We start from the raw sequence: 22,599 nt of genomic DNA, 5'->3' as shown, positions 1-22,599 counted from the left end.
CAAATAATTCGTAAGTTTTAAATTGCACATTATTCTGAGTAACATGGTGAAATCTTCCTCTGTTCCACTTTTTTCCACCTGGGATGCCCTCTTATCTCAATCTGCTGCTAACATCCAACCAGCCACATCATCATGGCTTGATGGCCCAGAATCACCCAAAGCAGGTGAGATCCTCCTCCTGAGGTATCATCAGAAGGTCAGTAGTAGCTTAACGCTGTCTCATCATGTAGGCATTTTAATGTCTCATATCCTCACCAGAAGTGTGGTGAATATGGTACAGTAAGATATTTTGATAAAGAGACCACCTTCATATAACTTTTATTGCAGTGTATCATTACAGTTGTCCTATTTCATTATTAGTTACTATTGGTAATCTCTTACTGTGCTGGTTTATAAGTTAAACTTTATTATAGGTATGTATGTGTAGAGCATCATCACTCTGCTCACAAAGCAGAGACATCACTTTTCTGACAAAAGGTCTGTATAGTCACAGCTCTGGGTTTTCTAGTGGTCATGTATGGGATGTGAGAGCTGGACCATAAAGAAGGCTGAGTGCTGAAGAATTGATGCTTTTGAACTGTGGTGCCTGAGAAGTCTCTTGAGTGTCCCTTGATCTGCAAGGAGATCAAACCAGTCAATCTTAAAGGAAATCAACCCTGAATATTCATCAGAGGGACTGATATTCATCAGAATATCAGAATATTCATCAGAAGCTCCAATACTTTGGCCACATGATGGGAAGAGCTGACTCATTGGAAAAGACCCTGATCTTGAGGAAGACTGAAGGCAGGAGGAGAACGGGACAACAGAGGATGAGATGGTTGGATGGCATCACCAACTCAATGGACATGAGTTTGAGCAAGCTCTGGGAGATAGTGAAGGACAGGGAAACCTGGAGTGCTGCAATCCATGGGGTTGCAAAGAGTCAGGCACAACTGAGTGACTGAACTGATGGATGTGTAGGAAAAAAACATGTAAAGGATTTGGTACTGTCTGCAGTTTCAGGTATCCGCTGGTGGGGTCTTGGAATGTATCCCTCAGATAATTGGGGATTCCTGTAGTCCTTTGCTATATATTGAGCGTCTAGTATGTGGGAGGCATTGCTGGATGCTGGGGATAAGATGCAGGTCTGCAGTTGAAAGTTTATAGTGGGATCATTAAAAGCAATATCCCTTTTGATTGTTAAAACTACTGAATATATAGTCAAGTCCTGATAATGGGTGCTGATGCAAAGAAAAGGTATCTAAAGTCTAAAATGGTAAATACTCTTAAGAATACAGAGACACACACTCATACACACATAGCCTATGGGCTTGCTTTTGTTTAATATATTTTATTTACATGATTGTTGTATCCTTTTGATTGACTTAGCTGTTTTTGTTCACCTAATTTTTTTTTTAGTATAATTAGCTGTGAATCAAAACTTCATTGGATCAAGTTATATCCAGATAGGGCCTTTCTCTTTCAGAGGTAGTGAGGTGTTGATGGCTGTGGACAGAATGTTCAGTTTAAATCATTTTCTAGCCATGTGGCATTAGGCAAGTTGCTTAAAACTCAAAGTCTCAGTTATATCATCCTTAAAACCAGTATAATAATAAATTCTAATGGAGTTAAATGTGAAAATGTATTTAAAGTGCTTGGCATAGTGTCTGATACCTGATCAGCTATCAATTAGCAGCTGCCATTATTTTATTATTGTTAAGTTACCAAGTGGATGCCAGTTAATGGTTCAGCCAAGCAATAAACCAATCAGCAAGCATTGATTAACTACTTATGATATGTTAAGGATTAAGGGCCAGTGCCGGAGTCCAGCTCCAGCAGCCAGGGATTCAACCTGAAGGGGTGAGCAGTGTTGGTGAGAGGGAAACTGAGGCAGCCTCTCAGTTTTGTTGGGCTGCCTGTTTATTTCAAGCTTATGATTTTCTTTTATACTTTTACGAAAGCATTAGGTCAGAGGTTTGATATTTTTCGTTCCTCATGGACCCAGATTTATTTGTCTCCAAAAATCATTGTTGCCCCTCAAAAGGAGTTCCTTCCTCAGCGATTCTCTTATCTACTTTTTCTCGTGTGTCCTTGTGAATACACTAACTCGTGCTAATGTCTGGGCTGCATACCACATTCCTCAGTTTAATTCTTATCTAAGTCCTGTTTGCCCCTAGTATCCTAAGCTCACTATTTCTTAGAAAGGGCTTCTACCTAATAATATCTCTAAAGTCCCTAATTTTTATAAGCTATAGTAGAATATGCTAATATTACAGCAATCCTTAAATCTTTAGCTTCTAACTATTTTAATTATTCCTAAGCCCTAAATTCAGCAAACTCCTTTGCCATAAACTTTTCTCACAAATGGGCTTCAGATAGCAATCCCTCCAATGGCCTCAAGCTGCGGCCTGTGTGCTCACCCTGGAACACTTTTTTGTATAAGTCCTTGAACAAATGTCAGTAATTAACTTTATGAATTATTCTTTGAGAACAGCTGCAGAAGGCTTTATGCCTTCTCATGCTCCTCTCAAAAACAATAAGCACCTTAATATTCTCTTCAGTCAACTCAGCCGAGGAAAGGGAAAAACAAGTCAGAATCACAAAGCCTAACTCCTTCATTCCGGGTCCGTGCCTACAGAACAAAGGGAGGGGGTTTAGGGCCATGCGTCTATTTTGTCAGTAATGCCTAACTCGGCTCCCAACAGGCCAGGGAACTGGGAATAAGACTTACTGCAGAACTATGTTGATTGGACGTTTTGAGCCAGAACTGTGTTGAATCACTTGAGATGATGGTCCACAAAGGAGGAGTCAACTTGAGAAGAGCTGGCAGTTCCTGTTGAACAAACAGGAGGGTGGGTTTGTAATTATGTTTGCTATTTGAAGAGAGGAACCAAATCATGGTTGTTTTCCTATCCCCAAGATTAGGTACAGAGCTTGACATATGGTAGGTAATGTATAAGTAAGTTGTGGATGAAGAGATACGAATGTGTATGCATACATGCTCATATGTTTGCGTGCGTGCTCAGTCGCTCAGTCATGTTCTACTCTTGTGCGACCTGATGAACTGTAGCCTGCCAGGCTCCTCTGTTCATTCTTGGTTTTCTTGGGTTTCCCAGACAAGAATACTAGAGTGGGTTGCCATTTCCTTCTCCAGGGGATCTTCCTGACCCAGAAATTGAACCTGTGTTTCCTGTGGCTCCTGCATTGGCAGACACCACCTGGGAAGCCCTGCTTACCTGTTTATGTGTAGATAAAAAATGTGGTGACCTGTGGCTATAGATGTTTGTTCATTCTCTCCTCCTCTCTCTCTTTCCCCTTCCCTCCCTCTCTTTCCCACTCCTCCTTTCCCTCTCCTTCAATGAGTGTCTATGTGTTGGCCAGTCTGGGGGAAATAAAAACAAGAAAACAGTACAAAAATATGTCCCCAGTGAAAAAAAGCCCATGACTTATATCCCAGAGATTCCTGCTCTCCAAGCAGTGCAGTGAACTTGATAAATAGGGCCCAATTGAAGGATTTATAATCCTAATGAAGGGATTTCCAGTCAAAAGGGTCTCTACAGAACCATTTCTGATCAGCTTATAGATTACGTAGGCTATCTGGGATGCTTAACTAACTCATATGATACTTGGTTTTCTCCATTGTTATACTTTAACTTCATTTTCTATTATTAGTTCTTTCGGGAGATGTGAGTAGCTGCAGTGAAACAATTAGGAGATGAATTGTGAGGCAATCTAAGGCAATTGCAGTTCACAGGAACGTAAGCATTGAATAGATTAGGGTTTGCAGAAATGTGGTTTTGTTCCTTCTCATGAAATCCGTTATTTAAATCGTTTGTGAAGTGACATGTAGCAACAAATTTAAAGCTATGGCTGTATCGGTTAAAAACACTTGAGAAATAATTTTCTTGTATAAAATGTGGATCTTTAAAAAGATCATTATAATTCATATTGCAAGTGTAATGATGATGCCATTTTTACATAAGCTGGAAACTGAGTTTGAGAGCATAGTATTGTGACTTGCCCAACATTGCACAGCTTGTGTTGGAAACAGGATATGAACACAGATTTCTTGTATTTTCCCCTTTATTTACTGCCAGTAAAATGACTCACGTTTCTGTCTTTTCATTGATTTCTTTAGTGTTGAATTTAAATTTGTTGTTTTTATAGTCAAAAGATTACCATATCCTTTCTTTTTTGTTTTTAGTCTGTATAAATTTTGGATTAGAAGTCATCAGTAATTTTTTTAGAAAAGTCTAATTAAAACCTGATATTTCCACATAAAAGATATCTGTGACTGGAAAAAATGAATCAACATTGTTTAATTTTGTTTTGTTTCTAATTTGACCATCTGTTTAGGATTGTTCTTTTTCATGAGGTGAAAAAATGTATATGATTGTCAGATATCTGTTCTATAAAATAGTCACTCTGCTAAAATCACAGTTTTACATTTTTTACCAAGAACTCCTTAATAGTAGCAGGCAGAATTCTCTGTTTTTTTGTTTGTTTCTCCCCCACAAGTACGAGAAAGAAGTAGAAGTTAAGGAGCTGTTGACTTGTAGCATTTATTTTAATGATTACACTTTAGGCCATTTTTAGGCAATCTATACTCTTTCTTTGGTGCTTCATCTTTTTTACATCGTGTGAATAGACTAAAGCTATAACTTCCACATATTAATTTGAGGGCAAACTTTAAACCAGACACTTTAAATAAACACTAACTAGGATACTATGAATAATTTCCTGTCAGGTTTCTCCCAATTAAAAACAAACAAACAAACAATGAAAATAATAATAAAATGGTCAAATTGAAGGCAAAATTATAAATTTATCATTTGTTATTTGTAAAGTGTTTTTAACTGAATCTCTCCCTGATAGCTGTTAAGTCCAGAGTAGTCCTTACTTTTTCAGAGAATTGACAGAAACACCAGAGTGTTACCATGTGTGAATCACTCAGCCCGATGTTAGGAAACACGCTTAGAATGCATCGATGGAGTGACCTTACGTCCAGCTGTGGTGGAGGGAGGGGCAAGACCCACAGATGCATGAAAGGACATTTGGTCTCTACATCCCAGACTGAAGTGGCTTCCCTGGTGGCTCAGATGGTAAAGAATCTGCCCACAATGTGGGAGACCTTCATCCCTTGGTGAGGGGAATGGCAACCCACTCCAGTATTCTTGCCTGGAAAATTCCATGGACCAAGCAGCCTGGCGGGCTACAGTTCATAGGGTCACAGGGTCAGACATGACTGGGTGACTAACACTTTCACACTTCCCCAGACTGAAACGAAGGTGTAGAGAAGCTCCTTCCTACTTCTTTCCCATTGGCAGTGAACTCACTACCAACCATTTACAATCTAACCAGTTGGTTTTAAGTGAATTTAAGGAGTGACATCCAAGTTTGTGTCTTTATGACCTCTGATTTGGATTTGAATTTGAGGCATTTCAAGTCATTTTGAAGGGCTTCCCTGGTGGCAGCAGGTATGAGAGATGTAGTTTCGATCCCTGGGTCTGGAACATCCCCTGGAAGAGGAAATAGCAACCCTTTCCAGTATTCTTGCCTGGAAAATCTCCTAGACAGAGGAGCCTGGCAGGCTACAGTCCACTGGGTCACAGAGAGTCGGACACGACTGAGCGACTAACACTTTCACTTTTCAAGGCATTTAATCTTTACCTTGCTGTCAGTTCAGTCGCTCAGTTGTATCCGACTCTTTGTGACCCCATGGACTGCAGTACACCAGGCTTCCCTGTCCATCACCAACTCCTGGAGCTTACTCAAACTAATGTGCATTGAGTCGGTGTGATGCCATCCAACCATCTCATCCTCTGTTGTCCCCTTCTCCTCCCGTCTTCTATCTTTCCCAGCATCAGGGTCTTTTCAAATGAGTCAGTTCTTTGCATCAAGTGGCCAAAATATTGGAGCTTCAACTTCCGCATCAGTCTTTCCAGTCAACATTCAGGACTGATTTCTTTTAGGATTGACTGGTTGGATCTCCTTGCAGTTCAAGGGATTCTCAAGAGTCTTCTCCAACACCACAGTTCAAAGACATCAATTCTTCAGTGCTCAACTTTCTTTATAGTCCAACTCTCACATCCATACATGACTACGGGAAAAGCATAGCTTTGACTATATGGATCTTTAACTTGCTGAGTGGTTGATAACTACAGGAGCTTGAGAAGAAAGAAGTCTTTGGAGCACTTTTCTCTAAAATCCTGTATTGCTAGTTTGGTTTCATTTCCTTGTGAAACTGTGAGTGATATCCAGAGTGTAGGAGTTAGACTGAATGATAGTATTAGTTGCTTGGGGTGTGTCAATTAGCCAAGAGGAATAGGCCACCTGAAGGTTTCTACCGCCTGTGTGTCTGTGCTCTGCCAGATGCTGAGCAGGCCTAGCTTGCCTTGTAGACCCTGAAAGGTTCATACAGTGAATGTCCAGCTTTGTTTACATGGCATTTCTTTTATCACCATTGAAAGCGCTTGTTGACTCAGTCCATTTTTTTCATTTAATATTGAACAAGCAATATTCTTTAAATTTATGATAAGCCAATATGTAGAAGGTTTTTATTGTATGCATGAGTTATATTATTTGGAGATTTATTTTTCCAGTTTTTTCCCCCATAGCCTTTCATAGGAATAAATGTATACTTTAGCATCCTGTAAGGAAAAGAAAAAGAGGAGAAAAGTAAATTCTGTTGGTTTTCTAAAGACACTGTAAGTTTATAAACATTTTTCTGGAGATGAATGGTGCATTTTCTTCTTTTGAAAATTAAACAATGTTCCTTCCAGATGCATAATTTAAAAAACTCTAGTTGTTTGTTTCCTGTCCATGTTTTGTTTCAGAAATAGAAATGCATCAAAAGTGGCTGATTTTAAGTAACTAATGTTATTTGTTTCCAGGCATTGACTTAAGAGAAATACGTCATAATTACAAAATGGTCCTAAAGCTTAATGAATGTGTAAAATACCCTTTAGAGGCATTTTTGTTTTCAACTGTGAATATTAATTTCTAGGAATGTATCCTAAAACCTTCTTGATTGTACTACCAATGACTTTTGTATTGTCCAATATTCTCCTAGAAAAAAATTACTAAAAACCCTGAGGCAAGAAATGAGGAGGAACTAAAAAGCCTCTTGATGAAAGTGAAAGAGGAGAGTGAAAAAGTTGGCTTAAAGCTCAACATTCAGAAAACGAAGATCATGGCATCTGGTTCCATCAATTCATGGCAAATAGATGGGGAAACATCTATTGTCAGATTTTATTTTTTGGGGCTCCAAAATCACTGCAGATGGTGATTGTAGCCATGAAATTAAAAGACGCTTACTCTTTGGAAGGAATGTTATGACCAACCTAGACAGTATATTGAAAAGCAGAGACATTACTTTGCCAACAAAGATCCATCTAGTCAAGGCTGTGGTTTTTCCAGTGGTCATGTATGGATGTGAGAGTTGGACTGTGAAGAAAGCTGAGTGCCAAAGAATTGATGCTTTTGAACTGTGGTGTTGGAGAAGACTCTTGAGAGTCCCTTGGACTGCAAGGAGATCCAACCAGTCCATTCTGAAGGAGATCAGTCCTGGGTGTTCATTGGAAGGACTGATTATAAAGCTGAAAGTCCAGTACTTTGGCCACTTCATGCGAAGAGTTGACTCTTTGGAAAAGACTCTGATGCTGGGAGGGGTTGGGGGCAGGAGGAGAAGGGGTTGACAGGATGAGATGGCTGGATGGCATCACAGACTCAATGGACATGAGTTTGAGTAAACTCTGGGAGTTGGTGCTGGATAGGGAGGCCTGGCATGCTGCGATTCATGGGGTTGGAGGGTCAGACACGACTGAGTGACTGAACTGAAGAATAATTTCCTTAAATGGGGTTCAGAATTTAAGTTTGAATTTCCATTTTTTGACTTCTGTTTTATGGATAACTTTCCCAAGCCTGCCTAAAACCAGGTTATAGACTGGAAAGTCTTTCTCACTCAAGTTTTAACATGCATCAAATCATCTATCAAGTTTTCTAATTATGCCATTACTTTTTTCAGTTATCCCAGGTGGTGCTAGTGGCAAAGAACCTGCTTGCCATTGCAGGAGACTTAAAAGACATGGGTTCGATCACTGGGTCAGGAAGATCCCCTGGAGGAGGAAATAGCAACCCACTCCAGTATTCTTACCTGGAGAATCTCATAGACAGAGGAGCCTGGTGGGCTACAGTCCATGAGGTCACAAAGAGTTGGAGAGTACTATAGCTCTTACTCTTACATACTATTAGTCATAATTTCTTCCCTCCTTTGAAAGAAAGATTGTAAAGCATTTTCTTACAGAGAGGAAGGAAGTGTCTATCTAACTAAAAAAATAGCATTTTGATTTTAATCTTCTAGAAGGAATGACAGTGTTCTTTTGCTTTCTAAATACATATAAAGAACTATCTTACTCTCTCACAGATAGACCTCATACTTAATGTACTGATGAGTACTTAACTCATCTCTACATCTTACTGGGTCTATCCTCAAGATTTATTCTGATTCACTTCTTACCACTGGTGGGCCATTTACTTTTGTGACATCAGCTTACCTTGATTGTTATAATAACCTGCTAGTGATAAGGTGCTTGCCATCAGTGATTTTTATTAATTAATGTATTCCAAAAACAAACTTACTGAAACACGAGAAGTTATTTAAGTTTAGAGATTCTAGTTTTTTCTTAATTTTTTTTTCACTGTATAGTTGGGAACTACTATGCTTGGCACATAGAAAATGCAGTTAATAAAAAAAAAGAAACACTAGTGGAATGATTGGAACATAAAAGGATATTTATGTTTCAGAAAGATTTATCGATTGACTGCTATGTGAGACATTCTTTTCTCTTTTTTTAAAAAATTTACTTTTCATTGGGGTAACATTAGTTTATAACATTATATAGATTTCATGTGTACAACATTCTACTTCTGTATACATTGCAGCATGGAAGTGAAAAGTGTTAGTCGCTCAGTTGCATCTCAGGCTTTGTGACCCCAAGGACTGTAGCCCGCCAGGCCCTTCTGTCCATGGGATTCTCCAGGCAAGAATCCTGGAGTGGGTTGCCATTCCCTTCTCCAGGGGGTTGTCCCAACCCAGGGATTGAACCTGCATCTCTGCGTCTCCTGCATTGGCAGGTGGGTTCTTTCCCACTAATGCCACCTGGGAAGCCATATGGACATGTAAGTTGTTTCTATATCATGGCTGTTGTAAATAATGCTACAGGCAACTTTAGGGGAACATATATTTTCTCTGGATAAATACCCAGAAGTGGGCTAGCTGGATCATATGGTAGTTCTATTTGTATTTTGGGGGGACCCTTCATACTGTTTTCCATAGTGGTTATACCCATTTGCATTTCCATCGTCAGTGTATGAGTGGCGCTGGGATTCTGAAATGAAGAGGAATCATCTTTGCCCTAGAGGAACTCACAGTTTGATGAGGAGACAGACATAGAAGGCACACAGAGTTAGTAGGTGCTGCAGCAGAAGCTTATATAAAGTCCCAGAGGAACATATGGACAGAGCACTTAGTAATCCTACGAACCTGGGTCACCTTCTGTCATTCTAATATTAGGTGCCTGTTATTGGACTTTAATAGCAAGTAAAAAACTTAGTTTATGACTTTCCCTCATCCCCTGTCACTGAGTATTATTGGGCTCACATGGGTTGAGTTCGTGCACTTTTTCAAACTGATCTGAACTATTGTTGCTTTATTCTGTTTTTATTTTTGTAATCCCTATCAAGGTGTTTAATATATAGCTATAATTTAAGAAATCCACGCTCACTTAAGATCTAACAAATGTTTGAAAAAAGTAGTTACATGTGATCACAGTCAATGTGTTATTTATTTGTTGGCTGTTTTGCAAGACAGCTTGAAATGCAGGTTAGTAATTTTCTAGATTAAACTCTTTGCAAATTTCCTATAGAATCCATAGTAGATCCTTTCTTTTAGTCACTCGCAGTTTCTGCCCTGGTTGGCATTTCGTATCGTATCCTAGCTTTCTTGCAGCTGAGTCAACGCTGTTGGCAGAAGTAATGGGAGCCTTCTTTAGGGAGTCAGATAAATGGCTTCCAGACAGATCCAATTTTTGTTCAGGATAGTTTCATAATTTGCCTTGTAATGCTAGTGTCCTGGATTTAAACCTTGGGCATAATAGTTACCTTGAGTTACAGAAATACTCTTTCTCAAAACTGTTTAGGTAATGTGTGCAGGTCTATAGTGTCAACACGCCATGCTTCTAGTAATCTTTAATTACATTTTATTAGTTTTAATTTTGGCCTTAAACTTTGATTTCTAAATTCTACCACTTACCCTCTCTCTCCCCCACCCCCGATCATGTATTATAGATGGCCCTGGGGCTGAAATATTGCATGTTTATTCAGGTTACTTTTTAGTAAAGGAAAAACATTAGCTTTGTAAATTAATGATTTATTTAATGGTGTGCCTGTGTTTTATTTGCTATAATGTTTCTCTTAAACTGTATGAAGAACTGTTTTCATTTTATGTAATAATGGTATTGGAAATACAGTGACTTTTCTGGAACACTTAAAGTCATTGAAGGAATCTCATATGCTTTTACCAAGGAGACAACATTTTGGATATGCTCTGGTTTTTACTGAAGTCATTCTATTTTCATTAAGATCATGTCTCCTTGTAATCTTTATAGCCTTTGGGAATGTGAATGTTCTAATTAGAGGAGCATTTCTTATCCTTTGAATTATAGGTTCAATGATTAAGCCAGTCAACAGTGTGTGTGTGGGGGGTGTGTGTATGTGTATGATGACATTGTGAGTATTATGATTTTTGTTTCCTGTCGACACAAATGTCAACAATGTAAGCCTTTCCTGTCTTTAAGTGGAAGCATCAGGAAACTTTTGCTGTCTTCACTGTGGAACCGTACCTTTAGTGTGGTATTAGTTATACTTTTTAACTAAACTCTAGAGGAAATTATGTGTATACAAGGTACATCTCCAGCATAGAGGAGAGTGATAGCCCATAAAAATTTAGGGTATTGTGCCTGCTTGGCGGTTTTCCCTCTTGTTGTGGTCTACCTCCCTTTTTTTGTGCCATTGTTTCATATGTTTTCATTTGTAGTGATAAGGCTCATTCAGAAATGTTTTTGAGTTATTCCTTCTACTTTATGACTACATTAGTCCCCATATAACCTCCTGATAACTTTTTTGAGATTTTCACATTGGCTTTCTAAACTCCGGTTTTAAGAACTCAACCTTTTGTAGCATGTGAATAGAGAGTACTAGTAAGGAAGTCAGGGGACTTAGTTTATGGTTTTTTGGCTCTTTGACTTTCGTCAGGTTTCTTTGACCTTTACTTTCCTTATGCATAAAATTAAAGGTGGGTTTATTTCCCTTGTGGCTCAGCTGATAAAGAATCCGCCTGCAATGCGGAAGACCTGGGTTCGATCCCTGCGTTGGGAAGATCCCCATGGAGAAGGGAATGGCTACCCACACCAGTATTTTGGCCTAGAGAATTCCATGGACTCTGTAGTCCATGGGGTCACAAAGAGTTTGACACGACTTTCACTTTGACTTTTGTTTTCTAAGGTGGTTCTTTCTAAGATTCAGTCATGGTCTACTGATAGCCCTCTTCTTGGGTTGTATAGACTGTTAGAGTCAGCTTCATCTAGCCCCACTCCCCTACCCCCTGCAAAGAATCTCCTTATATTCCTAAGACCCATGCATTTGTGTCCTTTCACAGTGAAACATTGAACTTGGACTGTCTGTGTCTTCCATATCTTTAGATAGTCTCTGAAATACCTTGTTTTACTTCTGGTTCTCTAGAAATATGGTAGCTTTTGGTTCATGTTGTTGTAGAATTATTTCTCCCTCTAATTTCACTAGAAGTCCACAGAATAGCTATCATAGTGCCTAAATATTGCCATCTGCCTTTATTAACCTATGTGGCCTCAGTGAGATGGTTGATTGAGTTAATATCAACCAGTTTAACTTCTTCCCATAGAATTAGCTGTACTTGCCCCAGTGGTGGGTTTCTAAGGTGGCACTAATGGTAAAGAATCCACATGCTGATGCAGGAGACATAAGAGACACGGGGTTTGATCCCTGGGTCAGTAAGATCCCCTGGAGGATGGCATGGCAACCCACTCCAGTAATCTTGCCTGGAGAATCCCATAGACAGGAGCCAGCAGGCTACATTCCATAAGGTCGTACAGAGTCAGACACGACTTAGCACACACGCGCGCTGCATTGGTAGAGTTATTTCTGAAACACGAAACAGGGAAAAACAGCTAATTCTTTGGGTGCCACAGTTAGCGTTCAAATTGATATTCTCAAGGCAGAAGAACTGGGATAAAACAGAAGTGCTGAAATTTGTTGGCTGTCTGAGAATAGGTGGCTTATCTATCTCATTTGCTCTATCCCTGGCATTCAGAAGAGTGTATTGCCATAACAGGCGTTCCATAAAGATTTATAGAACTAGTGAAAAAATTAAATTACAGTTGCTTATGTACACAGTGGAAGAGCTTATTTATTATAACTCTTAGATTTAGGGTCTTGAAGGACATGCAGAAAGGATAGAGAACCAATATGGTGCAGCGTCTGAAACCTAATTAAATAAAAGAACACAGACCTTTACCTGGACAGTAGAAGATTTAATAGGGGTGGAGGATTCACTTATTTGCTTAGTTTTTGAGTATAGCACTTAGACTCAAGTGGAAAGATTTTGCATTTATGTCAAGTACTCTTTTCCTTGAAACCTGAGTTGGTCATGTAGGTAGGGGTTGCATGACCGTCTGTCATAAATGTCACAGAAGGGGATCCTGAAAGAGCAAGTAGTTGAACCCACTTATTACTAAGGTTCATGTGAGTTTGTAGCTCTGTGAGTTTTACTTCAAAGGAAGATTAGACATGGCATGCTGTCTTGCAGAGGATGGTGAAGTGGGTAATGAAATTTTCAGCCTTTGCTAAAGTGTTTGAACTTGTAGATTCTTTTTGACAGGATCAGCATTTCTTAAGACTATAAAAATCTGGAAATAGTTTTGTCTTCTTTTTAATGAGTCAAGTAACAGCACAGAAATGGAGAAGGCAATGGCACCCCACTCCAGTACTCTTGCCTGGAAAATCCTACGGACAGAGGAGCCTGGTAGGCTGCAGTACATGGGGTCGCTGGAAGTCAGACACGACTGAGCGACTTCACTTTCACTTTTCACTTTGATGCATTGGAGAAGGAAATGGCAACCCACTCCAGTGTTCTTGCCTGGAGAATCCCAGGGACGGGGGAGCCTGGTGGGCTGCCCTCTCTGGGGTCGCACAGAGTCGGACATGACTGAAGCGACTTAGCAGCAGCAGCAACAGCACTGAAAAGTGACAGGGGAAAAAAGAAAGATGTCGATGAGGGAAAAGAGAAAAGAAAAATCAGTTAGAACGTTATTGTGAATCATGTGGATTTAAAGTATGAACGGTTGTTCCCTAAGTATGTCAGCTGCCCTTGATAGAGTATTTTCTTTATTAACATTGCACCACAGGCCTGTGGTGAGAACACTGCAGCCTGTTTGACTGGAGGACTTTGTTTGTATAGAGGAACCCTGGCACTCCTCAGTGGCCTTTGAGTATATGGATCTGCATGGTAATTGATGAAATGCCTTTACAGTGTTGAGTTTGTCTTCAGAAATGTTTAAATCACTTATTTAGCAAAATGGAGGAGTTTAAAGATGGCTGTAAATATGTTTTGTGATCTCCTAAAATTATCAGTTTCTTAAGGGAGACAGATGCATGACCAAATAATTTTATTATAGCTTAATACATTAAAAAAAACTATGGTATGCATAATGTACTATGGGAACCTTCTACATTGGGAGATCAGAAATGAAAGGAGACTGGGGTTTGAAGGAGAAACTTTGAAAGATAAGAAGCATAGGTGGATAGGTGCATAACAATACAGAGGCAAGTATCCTCAACTTGGGACTTGGCAGTAAGGTTTCTTTCTAGTAAAAAACTATGAAATAATCCATTATTGTCAGAGCCAGGCCATGATGTTAATTTTTGTGAAAGGTTTGTAGATGAAGTTAGACTTAGCAGAGCATCATCTGAAAAGATACCATATGCATCAGGAGGGAGAGTGTGGACAAAGGAGAAAGGGAGATGTGCTGAAACAGTCTCTATCCAAATTCTGCCCAAGAGAATGGAACACTCTTGTTACTATGATTTGAAAGCCCTGACATGTAGTTGGACATGCCAGGCTGCCATTAGCGTGATGCCATTTAAATGTTGTTTCATGAAACAGACTCCTCTGGTCAGATTTCCAGTTCATTAAGCAACATTCTGATTATAATTTGCCTTCCCAGCTAGATTGGTGTACAGGGAGAAAACATGCTGGTTTACGCTGACGTGAGCATTCTGATCCATATGGCAGTTACGGTTCTCATTGTAAACGAATGTAGTAAACTGAGTGATATTCTAGTCTGTCCGCTAGTCTCTTATGAGCTTAATGTGCTCTACTGCTGAAAGATGACTCGCATCAGAGGACCAGAAAGCCGTGAAACTCCAGCTCCTAAGTCTACAAAGTTGAGCTCCTGGCCAGGAAGATGTACTCATGAAGGTAAATGCCTTCTCAGGACTGCTAGCTCCATTTTGAAATAACACAATTTCAGAGTGAGTTGTTCAGATGAGATGCGGCTAGAGGAGACGCATGTAGGTGTTCTTGAGAAGCTGCAAGTATGAGAGAGGAAAGGAGGGAGATGAGGTGGGAGAGAAGAGCAGAAGACAGGTTGTGAAATGACTGCTCTTTTGTAGGGAGGGTGTTTCATTAATTTTTTTTTTTAAGGTAAATTGAATTGCTAGGAAATTCATGTGATTATTCTGCTCAAATACCATTCTGTCTTTCATGATGAATTTTCATTGAAAAAGCCTTTTGTTATTTTAAATTCAAGTTGACTGGTTGACCATATAATCTTCCTGCTTATGTTGTGTTCACTAGGGTGGGTGAAGGTCATTAGGCTAGTATGTGATGACTGAAGGTATAACTAGCCAGCCATCGTGACTTTTTGGTCTGCTGTTTATCCTTACAATTCTAGTAATTCTGTTCTTTTCCTCTAAGCCTTGTGTAATACCACTTGAATGTCTCTAACGAATTTCTAATGAAATTGTGTAACCCTGATGATGGAGAGTTGTTTTGACTAGGGGGCGTCCCCAAGACTTGTAATCTCTTATAGGGTTCTTGAGAATCTCCTTTTCATGAAGTATATTTACTTACTTGAAAAGTAGCTCTTTCTTAGCTCTATCAAATTTTCATGACTCAAAGCCTTTATGTAGCCTTTATGTGTGACTGAGTTTGGAAACTTAGACCTTTTGAAATGGTGTTTTGATGAGATAAAGGTAGTAGTGACACTTTTTTTTCCCTTGAAATGAAGAAACCCACTTACTTGACATTTTGCCTTTTCTGGTGTTTTACTAATATTTATTGAAAACTCAAATTGGTTTGTGGCATTGGCTCTTACTCTGATCCATTAATGGCACTGTGTTATTAAAATGGTGAAGGGTTTTTTAAAACTTCTTTTTTCTTTTGGTAGCAGAATTACTGTAGTACTTTTTATCATGTATCTGCTTGCTATTTCATTCATTATCGTACTTCTGAATTCTCTGTTACTTGACATGAGTTAATGAGGAAGAATAATAAGTTATTTTGGTAAAGTCAAGGGACAAAGTCAGATCTGTATTTTAATATGCTTCTTTGGGTTCATTGTACAGGTATGACATGTGTTTCTTGTCTTCACTTAATAATTAACCTCTGATTTTATTTCCTACCAATGCCTCTAGGAAAAACATATAACCAATGAAGAAGAACACCGTAGGAGGATGGAAGAGGCCAGATTGCAGCTCAAGGATCAACTTCTTTGTCTGGAGACTGAACAGGAATCCATCCTTGGGGTGATAGGAAAGGAAATTGATGCAGCTTGTAAAACGTTCTCCAGGGACTCAATGGACAAATTGAAAGTAATTACGAGCTGCTATGTACCTTTCAGTTAGTTTCCTAATATATAATTATAATACAATTTAATGCATAGTTACCTGGTCATCACATTTTTATTCCAGAGAGTTTTATGGAACAAAATAACATCTTACACTTTTTAGAATGAGCTGTTTTATATATTGCACAGTCATGGTGAGAGAAAGTATACTGTTACCCCACTGCATTGCTTCTGTCTCAGTCTGTAACAGAAAACGTCTCACAAGAGAAAGCTTTCAAGTCAAGAATCCTGGATTTTGAATTTTTTATTATCATAGGCCATTTTTATTGTTGTTAATATATTACTGGCTCACATCTATTGAGTGCTAGCTATATTACACATATTGTTGTAATTACAGTATATACATTCTCTCTCTATCCTGAAACCACCCTGTCCTTTAGATACTCACATTAAATCCGTTTTAGGCAAGAGAAAGCAAGACTTGGAGGGGATAAGTAACTTGCCCCTGGCCATGTATCTGATCTAAAGCTAGAATTAGGACTTCAAATATTGGGTGTCTAACTCTGGAGCTTAAACAAGTATCTACCATGCTATCCGTCTTCCCTGTTTAAACAAATTGCATTTTATTTAGTTTTCCTGTCTTTAAAATGGATTATTGCCACTAAATTTGTAGTCCTAGTGAAATAATAAATAAAAACAGAAGTAATCATGGATATTCTTAATTCCTTGAATTAAGTACCTCCTTACACTCTAGGTCCTAGTACTGCTAAGTTATATACAAAGAGCATTGCAGTGCTTTGGTGTGGGATAACCACAGTACATTATAGTTTATCCCATGATTTCCCCCTGTAGTTATTTCATTTGATGATATAACAGCATTCAAATTATCATATTATGCATTAAGTTATTTTTTTTAACCTTTTCGAATATTTTGTCATTCATCTTTTTTCTCAAATAAAATATTCTTCCCTAAACTACTTTCCCCTCTTTTTTCCTGTTCTTTCTACCCGTCTTTTTTTTTTTTCCTTAAATAATGTTTTCAAGAACATAAAATGATATTCTACACTTGTGCTTTAGGATTCAGCTTTAAAGGAAATATTTCAACTGGCAGAATTTGGTGAAGTTGATGGAATTTCTACAGTATATATTTTTGTATACTTTTTTTTTTTTTTAAGTTCAGATGTCAATTTGAGAGGACTGTGAGCCAAATACGAGAAGTAATTGGCTTTAGGGGAAAACTCTTTCTGTCCTGTTATAACTCTCGTTTATTCTGTTCCTTGTTTAATACTGCTTTATTTTTATTTAGAACTTGTTTACATATATTTAAACCCTTGAAATCATAATTTTATCTAGAAGATTCACAGATTAACTATCAAATATTTATTCTGTGTTTAAGAATTTATGTCAGAATGGCTTGTTTTCAGTCAAGTAGAGATATAAAAATAGAAACTTTTTTTTTAAATTTTTTTAATTAAAAAAATTTTTTTTTTAATTTTATTTTATTTTTAAACTTTACATAACTGTATTAGTTTTGCCAAATATCAAAATGAATCCGCCACAGGTATACATGTGTGGGGAACACATGTTTCTAAATAGAAACAAATGTTTCTATTTTTATAGAAACATTTGGATTGCATTATATATAAACTGTTATTTACAGACTAAAATGGGTCAATTACAAGCTAAAGCATGGTGTGTATGTTGCACATTGCTTCAATATTTTATTTATAAGATTCAAATTATCTTTCCAACATACTATTGTGAAAAGTACCCTATTCTTTAATAGGCTTTCACGAATGTGGTGATAATGGGTCTTTACACCTCTTTACCTGGAGAAAGACTAATTCAAGTCCAAGTGATGGGTGGAAAGTTAATCTATGAGAATGGAAATTCTTTTAAAAGTTTTTTTAAGAATGCATTTTTTTTATTGTGGATCTTTTTCCATTAATAACTTTTGTTGTTTCATTCCTATAAAATAAAAAAAAAGGAATACTCAAGAACATAACATTTGTTCTTACCTCACAGAAGCCACCAAAGTGTTTATTAAAATTGATTTTTTGCTTTATAGTTCAGAGATGTAGGTGAGATTGGTGGTCTTTGTAAAATATTTTCAGAAATGAAGTAATTCCAATCATTCCTGGTCATTTGTTGATTTTTGAAATATTGCTGATGAAATTTTCAGCCATTTTATGTAGAAAGTGACTATTATGGAATGGACTGAATAAGAGATATGCAACAAAAGAGTCTGTGAAAAGTCTTTGGGAATGTTGGTATTATTTCTAATTATAGTTTCTTTTTTCAGCCACCATATTTATTACGTATTCCACATTAGTAAGTGCATGCAGTATTTGAAAATCTGCTGTTAGACACTTATGGAACAATTAGAAAAGTGTCTGAATTAAAGGTACAATGTTTTCACAGACCAGTCTTTGGTAATTCTAGAGATTTTCCCCTAACACTTGGTCAGAGTATTCATTTCTTTGTAGAGCATGCAGAGGATAGCCTTTGGATCAAGACAGATGTAGATTCAAATTGCAACTCTCCAAATTGCTAATGTATGACCTTGGATGAGTTATGTAATGACTATTCTCTCTAAGAATTAATGTCCTATTTATAAGTTAGGTTATTATGAAGATAAAATAAAAAAGATATGGAAGGTGTACATCATAGTGTGATGTACGTACTAAGTATCGTATCTTGCACTTAGTAGTGCAAGAAAGCAGGATCAACTAATGATTTCTCTCATTATTATGCAGAGAGTTTTTTGTAATGTACTCATATTGCCAAGTATATGGCTTCTGTTTCTTTAATCTTTTTATGACAAATATCTGTTATCTTAATAGACTTTGTGCTCTTGTCATAATGGACTTTGAAGTGTATTTATTGATAATTACATCTTGGTACGCAGTTAGTAGTAATGGTGTTCTGTATGCCTGATATTGTGCTAACACCCATTTTATTTAATTTATACCCTGGCCTCATGAGGTAGTTTGCTCACTTTATAGATGATAACCTGCAGCTTAGAGAAAAATTAAGCCACACCATTTTATAAGTGATTAAGTGACTATTTTCTTAAACATGAAACTATATATAAATTTATAAAGCACGTTGCAAAATATAATCATTGTTTTATCTCAAATTATTTTGGTCTTTAATCTTGAGTACTGTATCTTAGGTCACTGAAGACTTGAGATGATGACATAGGTCAATGAAAAAGAGTAATAAAGAACAACATAATCAATGATAAATGGATGGTTACAAATATTCAACACAGTAGAGAAGTCGAAAAGGAAAGAAAGCACTGTGAACTAGAGAGATTAAGAAAAATCTCATTGAAAAAGCAGGAAAGGCATGAGAATTGAGTGAGATCTAGATAATGAGAAAATGGATGCTAGAAAGGTTATATAAGACTACAGCACTCTTGTACGTGGCATGTGGTCAGCACTCGTTGTGCATTTATCATATGTCTAAATGAATTACCTAGTGCTATTCCTTAGGGGAGTGATGTGCACACACATCAAGAAGTGTAGAAGTATTTGAAGATAGGAACAGACATTGCATGCAGAGGGATAGGATATTTTTAAGCAGAAAATTTCTAGGAAAAACTGATGCAAAAATTCCATGGGTAGCACAAAGTTCAAAGAAGGGAGGAATTGAGAAAATGTTTTGTGTTTAAAAGTTTGAAGTCACTGACAAACTTTGAGTACACGTTTATCAGTAATAAGGCAGAACCAGCTGTTAATTTTATAAATGAGTTGGTGTGAAGGAGTTCAGGGCATCTAGTGTAGACAACCTATTTATTGTAGAATTGTGTTACCATCATGAATTACAAAGTGATGTTGGTATGAAGTTATATCGATTAGGTTCTGTCAGTTTTATAAAACCATTAATGAGACAAAATAGCCCTCATAAAATTGAAGAAGGAAAAATGAGACAAAGAATTAAGTTTTATGTAATTACATCCAACTCATTGTGAAATACATTATCTGGAACAAGACTGAGGAAAAGACACAAAAATGAAGTAAACTGATGTAAGTGAGGCTGCTTGCCATGTGGAACTCCATGGATCAGCCTCAGAGATTCAGCAGTAGTAGCACTTGAGAGTTGATTCATATGTGTATATGTGAGCTAAATATTTAGTGTCAATACACACATTCATACATGGATACATATATACATGCTTAAATAAATAGGCATTAAATAAATAATGGTTTGGAACTGGTTTTACACTTGCTGTGAACTTTATTTTTAAACCCTTAGGTTTAGAGACTAAACTTTTGGATATAATGGTGTACAATCTTCATTTATGTAAAATCATTTCAGGGAGGTACCTACTTCTAATAGATGACTTCTCTTTTTTTTGTAGGTTTTTTCATCTAGTCCTGATATTAATTATGACCCACATCGCTGGTTAGCAGAGAGCAAGGTAATTAATCTTGGAATCTTAAAGTTTTCATCATGTTTATGACCTTCAAGGCATCCTATTTGTCCTAGTCATGTATTTTGACATGTAACTGAACATATGAAAGCCTTAATACTTCATTACTGGGAAAGATATCATGGTAATGCATTCACAAAACTTTTAGTTTAATATTTAAAAATTAGCTTAAATATACAGGCATGGAATGAGAGAATAAATGAGAAAGTAAAACTGTTGAAATATTGAAATTTGATTGTCAGACAAATTCCTCTACCTTTTCCTTGGGAGAGAAAGCTGAGGTGCACAAAAGTCAGGGAAGCTGTAACCAGTCCTCATTTACGTGTATGTATACTTAAATACTGGTTCTGGAGTGTTAGCTCAAAGCTGCCAAATATCTCTGTGGCTCAAGCAAATCCTTCACCTCTCTGGGTGTGTTGTTTTCTCATTTACAAAATGGGAAGGGTAAACTGTGTGTTCTGAAGATAACTTGATTGTTTCATGATTCTTTGACATCATGATTTAAATGTAATGGAAGGTAACAAAAAATAATGTTGAACAATTTGTTAATTTTAGCAAAAAGATTCTCCTACACTGTGGGATAGTTTTCAGCTGTCTTCATATATCAGGTCAACCTGGAAATTCATTAATTTAAATATATGGAACATTGTCATCTTATAAGATGTAGATATCTGTTTATGAAATTATCAATGCTTAAGCACTTGCATTCCTTTTTAGAATAGTTTTTTTCTGCTTTAAGTTACTAAAATCTTTCATCCCATTTAAATTCTATATGAAAACCAACTGTACTATAAACCTCACCAATTGTATTCCAACTTAGGATTTTTTTGCATGAAGAAACCTTTAAGTTTTTACAATATCCTTATTTAAAAATATGAGCAAAATGAGGTTTTCATTAAGATACGTGACTTTCTCGGCTTCCATGGTGGTTCAGATGGTAAAGAGTCTTCCTGCAGTGTGGGAGATGTGGGTTCCATCCCTGGGTCGGGAAGATCCCTAGAGGAGGAAATGGCAACCCATTCCAGTATTCTCCCTGGAGAATCCCATGGACAGAAGAGCCTGGCGGGCTACAGTCTGTGAGGTTTCAAAGGGTCAAACACGACTGAGTGAGTGACACTTTAACTTCTTTTTTGATATAAAGAAGGGGAGAATGGATTGCATGCCATATCAGATTCACAGTGAACGTTTTTACCATTATGTGTATCAGTATCAGTTAGTCGCTCAGTCACGTCCGACTCTTTGTGACCCTACAGACTATAGCCCACCAGGCTCCTCTGTCTGTGGAACTTTCCAGGCAAGAGCACTGGAGTAGGTTGCCATTTCCTTCTCCAGGGCTTCTTCCCAACTCAGGGATCGAACCCAAGTCTCCTGCATTGCAGGAAGATTCTTTACCATCTGAGCCATAGGGGAAGCCCACGATTATGTATATTAACATTTAAATATAGCCAATCTTGTTCATTTAGCCAAGATTTATTGGTCATGTATTTTTTTGTGTACAGACATTGGGGATATGTGTTAGAAAGCCATGGAAGTTAATATGGAAAATGGAATTGTAAACAAATTTTAGATATCCTTGAAATCCTTAATGTGAGTTCTGTTGTTATAGAGATAGGTAAACACTGACTGAGGATACAGAAGAGGAAGAGCTGTGGTGTTTGTGTTGGGAGAATGGAAGGGTGTGATGCTGCCAGCATGTCAGAGAAGGCTTCTGCAAAAATACGTTTCATCTCGGTCATACAGAACATATGTACAAGTTCTCCAGTGGGCTAAGTATAACAGTGGCAAAAAGATGAATATTTGAGTCAACAGGGATACAGCCCTGAGATTTATGAGTAAGGTACAGGTGGGAGGTGGTACGAGACAGAGTTTACTTTAGAAACCAGATAGTCATTAGAGAAGCTTCTTTTTTAAAAAAAAATTCTTAATAAGAAATTAACAGTACTGTGATTGAACATTGAAATTTACTTGACCTTATAAAATTTTCTCTCATACTTTCAATACAGTAATCCTGTGTGTACCTCACCATTTTTATAGAAGCCAATCCTGACTTGTATTTATGCTGCTGGCATAGAAATTTTAGAATATACATGTTTTGCTGTCTCAGAATTTTTTAGCTAGAAGTTTGCTGTGCAATAATAAAGCATTTCTCTCTCTCTCTTTTTTTTTTCTTTTCCCAACTCTACAATTCTGACAAGAGCAATGTACTTGGAATTTCCTTTCAAGTTAAAATCTTTATCA

General features: G+C 37.4%; 1 protein-coding gene across 21 annotated transcripts in view; it reads left to right on the top strand.

Moving 5' to 3' along the window:
- Positions 1-22,599, top strand: part of CEP128 (centrosomal protein 128) — a 605,049-nt gene that overhangs the window by 307,648 nt on the left and 274,802 nt on the right. For 19 of the 21 annotated variants that reach the window (XM_055538802.1, XM_055538807.1, XM_055538799.1 and 16 more), the window contains 3 exons: positions 123-164; positions 15,772-15,948; positions 20,290-20,349. In XM_055538802.1, the coding sequence (XP_055394777.1) occupies positions 123-164; positions 15,772-15,948; positions 20,290-20,349 (279 nt within the window). Of the gene's footprint in view, positions 1-122; positions 165-15,771; positions 15,949-20,289; positions 20,350-21,967; positions 22,492-22,599 lie in introns of those variants that run through there. The other 2 variants (XM_055538814.1, XM_055538795.1) reach the window with 2 other exon arrangements.

Source organism: Bubalus kerabau, chromosome 10 (assembly GCF_029407905.1).
Source record: "Bubalus kerabau isolate K-KA32 ecotype Philippines breed swamp buffalo chromosome 10, PCC_UOA_SB_1v2, whole genome shotgun sequence".
Classification (NCBI taxonomy): domain Eukaryota; kingdom Metazoa; phylum Chordata; class Mammalia; order Artiodactyla; family Bovidae; genus Bubalus; species Bubalus kerabau.
Note: the sequence above shows the minus strand (reverse complement) of the source record. Positions and strands in the feature narration are given on the sequence as shown.